Genomic DNA, 6,000 nt, shown 5'->3' with positions numbered 1-6,000 from the left:
TCTGCATCTCAGTCTGCATCTCAGTTTGCATCTCAGTCTGTATCTCAGTCTGCATCTCAGTCTGTATCTCAGTCTGCATCTCAGTCTGTAACTCAGTCTGCATCTCAGTCTGTATCTCAGTCTGCATCTCAGTCTGCATCTCAGTCTGCATCTCAGTCTGCATCTCAGTCTGTATCTCAGTTTGCATCTCAGTCTGCATCTCAGTCTGTAACTCAGTCTGTATCTCAGTCTGTAACTCAGTCTGCATCTCAGTCTGCATCTCAGTCTGTATCTCAGTCTGCATCTCAGTCTGTATCTCAGTCTGTATCTCAGTCTGTATCTCAGTCTGCATCTCAGTCTGCATCTCAGTCTGCATCTCAGTCTGCATCTCAGTCTGCATCTCAGTCTGTATCTCAGTCTGCATCTCAGTCTGCATCTCAGTCTGTATCTCAGTCTGCATCTCAGTCTGCATCTCAGTCTGCATCTCAGTCTGTATCTCAGTCTGCATCTCAGTCTGCATCTCAGTCTGCATCTCAGTCTGTAACTCAGTCTGCATCTCAGTCTGTATCTCAGTCTGCATCTCAGTCTGCATCTCAGTCTGCATCTCAGTCTGCATCTCAGTCTGCATCTCAGTCTGTATCTCAGTCTGTTTCTCAGTCGGCGTATCAGTCTGTATCTCAGTCTGCATCTCAGTCTGTATCTCCGGCTGTATCTCAGTCTGCATCTCAGTCTGCATCTCAGTCTGTGTCTCAGTCTGCATCTCAGTCTGTATCCCAGTCTGCATCTCAGTCTGCATCTCAGTCTGTGTCTCAGTCTGCATCTCAGTCTGTATCTCAGTCTGCATCTCAGTCTGCATCTCAGTCTGTATCTCAGTCTGCATCTCAGTCTGCATCCCAGTCTGCATCTCAGTCTGTATCTCCGGCTGTATCTCAGTCTGCATCTCAGTCTGCATCTCAGTCTCTCTCTACTGATTCAGCATCTTGTCTGCCTCGGGGTACGTAGGATACTTGATGGTCTCGATCTTCTCCTTCACCTTGTAGGATGGATAGAGGCCGGTACGGCCCGTCTTGCGGTTGATGCCCTTGGAGTTTCCGTCCCAGTGGTTCCCCGCCACCCCGATCAGGTCGCCGGGCTCCAGGGGGATGTCGTCAGGGCTGCGGGGCTGGTGGGCGTACACGGCTAGCTGGTTGTGGGCGTTCTGGCCACCAAAGTAGTAGATGTCATCCAGGGAGTGGAAGTGAGACGAGGCGTCCGGATGGAGGGTCTGCATGATCTCATATGCCACACGACACACCTGGAGGAACACAACAATCATGACAATTTATAGGTCTGAATACCAGGGAATTCTATCACCTCTGTTATTTATATATTCTGCATGAAAACCTGCAGGACAACATAGGTTATAGTAGGGTCCTTAATGATCCCTGATCAGTGGGAGACAGGAAAAACAGTGGAAGAGAAGGTGAGAGGTTAAAGGTCACCTGTGAGGAGAAGGTGCAGACCAGGAAGTTGGTCTGTGACAGGAAGTGAATGTCCAGGATGACTCCTCTCAGTGAATTCTCAGTGTAGCGGTTATGTAGCCCCGCAGACCACGAGATGGAGTTATCACTGATGAACTCATAGTCTGGGTACCTGAGACACGCACAGACCGAGGCAGTCAGATATCGACTGCCTAAAGTATCATACAGATATCAACGTGAATAAGGCAACGTGAGAGTGTAATTTGTTCCTGTGTCCTTAGTACTTTATCATAACACTAAACTGATATTGACACACATCAAATATAGCTTTCCGTCATACACACAAACATATCCACAATACATGTCCATGTTAGTCATTTAGCAGACGCTCTTATCCAGAGCCACTTCATCTTCAGATAGTTAGCTGAGACAACTTCATAGCTCAGTCATAGTCAGTACATTTATAACATAAGACCTTCCTGCAGACGCACACACACTCCCAGTGGCACACACACACACACACACACACACACACACACACACACACACACACACACACACACACACACACACACACACACACACACACACACACACACACACACACGCACACACTGCCAGTGGCACACACACACACTGCCAGTGACAGACACGCACACACATGCACACACTGCCAGTGCCACACACACACACACACACACACACACACACACACACACACACACACACACACACACACACACACACACACACACACACACACACACACACACACACACACACACACACACACACACACACACAGGCATTCGTACTTAGCCTTGGCCTCCTTTAGTAGTGCGGGGTCGTCGGTGGCCAGGTAGACTCTCTTCTTGTTCACCAGCATGCGTCTCGCCAGATGTTGGAAGTGGTCTTCTACATGAACCATGTACTCCTCTATAGGGTGGAAGGCTGCCTCTGTCCCCACTTTATCTGTCCGTCGCACATGGACCCTACAGGAGAGGACACACAAAGGAGATGGGTCAGTGGACTTGGGTTAGGAGAGTCTGTGTGTGTGTGTGAATCAGAGCGCTCCTCTCCTAAAGTGATGGATGGTAGATAGAGTGGGTTGTGTGGAGAGTGGCTGGAGCATCCCTTCCTCCCTCCCTCTCTCTTTTTCTTCATATCTCTCTGTCTGACTCTCTCCCTCTCTTTACAGGTCTCTCTCTCTCACACACTCAGGAATCACATTGTTAAGAGCAGCGCAGGTCTTTGGAGAGCATCTGCCTATTCAGCCCTTTCAACTGGCCTCTCAGTTCACACCAGTCTATCTACAGGCCCTATAGAGCTCAGGCATCAAAGACTTAGTCCCAATGCTCTTAAATGTCTCCGTCAGTTCAGAATATTGGGATGTAGCCACAGCCTTCTGCACAGTAGGGGTACATGTATTTCCACTCCTTATAGTTTGTTACTTCCTGAGAAGGTCTGAGAAGAGATTCTACTGCTCACTACAGACCACGGAGACAGACAACCCAGCACTTCACAACATTCTACCTCCTCCCTCCCTCCCTCCCTCCCTCCCTCCCTCCCCCTCCCTCCCTCCCTCCCTCCCTCCCTCCCTCCCTCCCTCCCTCCCTCCCTCCCCCTCCCTCCCTCCCTCCCTCCCTCAACATAAAGGGAAAAGAGCTGCTTTAACATTTCAATCGCATCACTCAGTGGAGATAGAGAGAGATGAAGAGTATGTGGTGTGTGTGTGTATGCTTGTGTGTGCAGGTGTTTCCCTTGGGAGAGAGAAGTATATAGAAAGAGAAATAGATAAAGAGAGGGACAAAAAAGAACGGCGTGTACATACAGGGCATTCTGAAAGTATTCAGACCCCTTGACTTTTTCCACATCTTGTTACATTACAGCATTATTCTAAAATGGATTAAATAGTTTTTTCCCCCTCACCAATCTACACTCAATACCCATAATGACAAAGCAAAAACTGTGTTATATACATTTTTGCAAATGTATTAAAAATTCAAAACTGAAATATCACATTAACATAACTATTCAGACCCTTTATTCAGTACTTTGTTGAAGCACCTTTGGCAATGATTACAGCATCGAGACTTCTTGGGTATAACGCTACAAGATTGGTACGCCTATATTTGGGGTTTCTCCCATTCTTCTCTGCAGATCCTTTCAAGCTCTGTCAGGTTGAATGGGGAGTATTGCTGCACAGCTGTTTTCAGGTCTCTCCAGAGATGTTCAATCGGGTTAAAGTCCAGGCTCTGGTTGGCCACTCAAGGACATTCAGAGACTTGCCCTGAAGGCACTCCTGCATTGTCTTGGCTGTGTGCTTAGGGTCGTTGTCCTGTTGGAAGGTGAACCTTCGCCCCAGTCTGAGGTCCTGAGCGCTCTGGAGCAGGTTTTCATTAAGGTGTCTATGTAATTTGCTCCATTCACCTTTCCCTCCATCCTGACTAGTCTCCCAGTCCCTGCCACTGAAAAACATGATGCTGCCACCACCATGCTTCCCTGTAGGGATGGTGCCACCATGCTTCCCTGTAGGGATGGTGTCACCATGCTTCCCTGTAGGGATGGTGCCACCATGCTTCCCTGTAGGGATGGTGCCACCATGCTTCCCCGTAGGGATGGTGCCACCTTGCTTCCCTGTAGGGATGGTGCCACCATGCTTCCCTGTAGGGATGGTGCCACCATGCTTCCCTGTAGGGATGGTGCCACCTTGCTTCCCTGTAGGGATGGTGCCACCATGCTTCCCTGTAGGGATGGCGCCACCATGCTTCCCCGTAGGGATGGTGCCACCTTGCTTCACTGTAGGGATGGTGCCACCATGCTTCCCTGTAGGGATGGTGCCACCATGCTTCCCCGTAGGGATGGTGCCACCTTGCTTCCCTGTAGGGATGGTGCCACCATGCTTCCCTGTAGGGATGGTGCCACCATGCTTCACTGTAGGGATGGTGCCAAGTTTCCTCCAGATGTGATGCTTGGCATTCAGGCCAAATAGTTCAATCTTGGTTTCATCAGACCAGAGAATCTTGTTCCCCATAGTCTGAGAGTCCTTTAGGTGCCTTTTGGCAAACTCCAAGCGGGCTGTCATGTGCCTTTTACTGAGGAGTGGTGTCTGGCCACTCTACCATAAAGGTCTGATTGGTGGAGTGCTGCAGAGATGGTTGTCCTTCTGGAAGTTTCTCCCATCTCCACAGAAGAACTCTGTCAGAGTGACCATCGGCTTCCTTGTCACCTCCCTGATCAAGGCCCTTCTCCCCGATTGCTCAGTTTGGCCTGGCCGCCAGCTCTAGAAAGAGTCTCGATTCCAAACTTTTTCCATTTACAAATGATGGAGGTCACTGTGTTCTTGGGTACTGTGATCTGTGCCTCGACACCATCCTGTCTGAGCTCTACGACCTCATTGCTTGGTCTCTGACATACACTGTCCAATTAATTGAATTTACCACAGGTGGACTCCAATCAAGTTGTAGAAACATCTCAAGGATGATCAATAGAAGCAGGTTGCACCTGAGCTCAATTTCGAGTCTCATAGCAAAGGGTCTGAATACTTATGTAAATAAGCTATTTCATTTTTTTTTTATTTTTTTTACATTTGCAAAAAATTCTCAAAAGCTGTTTTCACTTTGTCATTATGGGGTATTGTGTGTAGATTGATGAGGAAAACAATTAATTTAATCCATTTTAGAAAAAGGCTGTCATGTAACAAAATGTTGAAAAAGGAAAGGGGTCTGAATACTTTCAGAATGCACTGTATTTGTGCTCATGCATGTGTGTGGTAGAGTCCTGCATCGGGTTGGATACCCACGGTTTCCCGTGGGTGAGCCGCAAAAAAAATTAAAACATTCTTTCAATGGGTCGTCTTGCGGTTCAGAACAATTACAATGTGGGTCGGTAACATTTCAAATCAAGATTCAACACTTTTTAACAACCAAGGAGCTTGTTGTGCTGCATTGAGTTGTGAATTGTATTCTGTCAGCGGTGAGGCAGACATAAGGCTACTAGCCACGCACACATTTAGAGTGTAGAGCTGGGAACGGCCTCTAACTGCATCCATGTGGTGCTTATGTTCACTCTCCATACATGAGAATATATGACGCGTTGCCAAGTTTACTTTCCCTGGATAGTCTAGCTCATGCAAAAACGGCTGATGTAGGCCTAGAAATAAAAAGAAAGGCTATGGAAAGGAAATGGGCTACAACATCACCGTGGAAACAGTTCGGAAGGACAACACCGTGGTAGATGGAATCACAGCCGGCACAAAGTACAAGCAGCCTATTTGTTTTTGATTAATCCGTTAATTATCAGTTCATTAGACTATTAAATAAATATATCCCATTTTCTAAGCCTATATTTAGATTCTGGGAATGGTGTATTTAAATTTGAATTAGGCCTAAACTCTTTGATTATCTAAACGATATTGAATGTATCGTTTTGTCAGCTATAGGCTTAATTATGTAAGAAGGCTATTTTTAATGTTTTAATTCATTTTATTCAACCTTTATTTAAGTAGACAAGTCAGTGAAGAACAAATTCTTATTTACAATGATGGACTACCAAAAGGCCT

At 47.0% G+C, this 6,000-nt stretch overlaps 1 protein-coding gene across 1 annotated transcript in view; it reads right to left on the bottom strand.

Annotated features, from left to right (window-relative positions):
* Positions 1-845: 845 nt before the first annotated feature.
* fut8a (fucosyltransferase 8a (alpha (1,6) fucosyltransferase)) overlaps positions 846-6,000 on the bottom strand; it is a 190,556-nt gene continuing 185,401 nt past the window's right edge. Inside the window, 3 exon segments of the mRNA XM_064953339.1 lie at positions 846-1,273; positions 1,461-1,611; positions 2,255-2,431. Coding sequence (XP_064809411.1) covers positions 944-1,273; positions 1,461-1,611; positions 2,255-2,431 — 658 coding nt within the window. The 3' untranslated portion in view covers positions 846-943.

This window comes from Oncorhynchus masou, chromosome 32, assembly GCF_036934945.1.
Source record: "Oncorhynchus masou masou isolate Uvic2021 chromosome 32, UVic_Omas_1.1, whole genome shotgun sequence".
Taxonomy (NCBI): Eukaryota; Metazoa; Chordata; class Actinopteri; order Salmoniformes; family Salmonidae; genus Oncorhynchus; species Oncorhynchus masou.
This window is presented reverse-complemented; position numbering and strand designations above follow the sequence as displayed.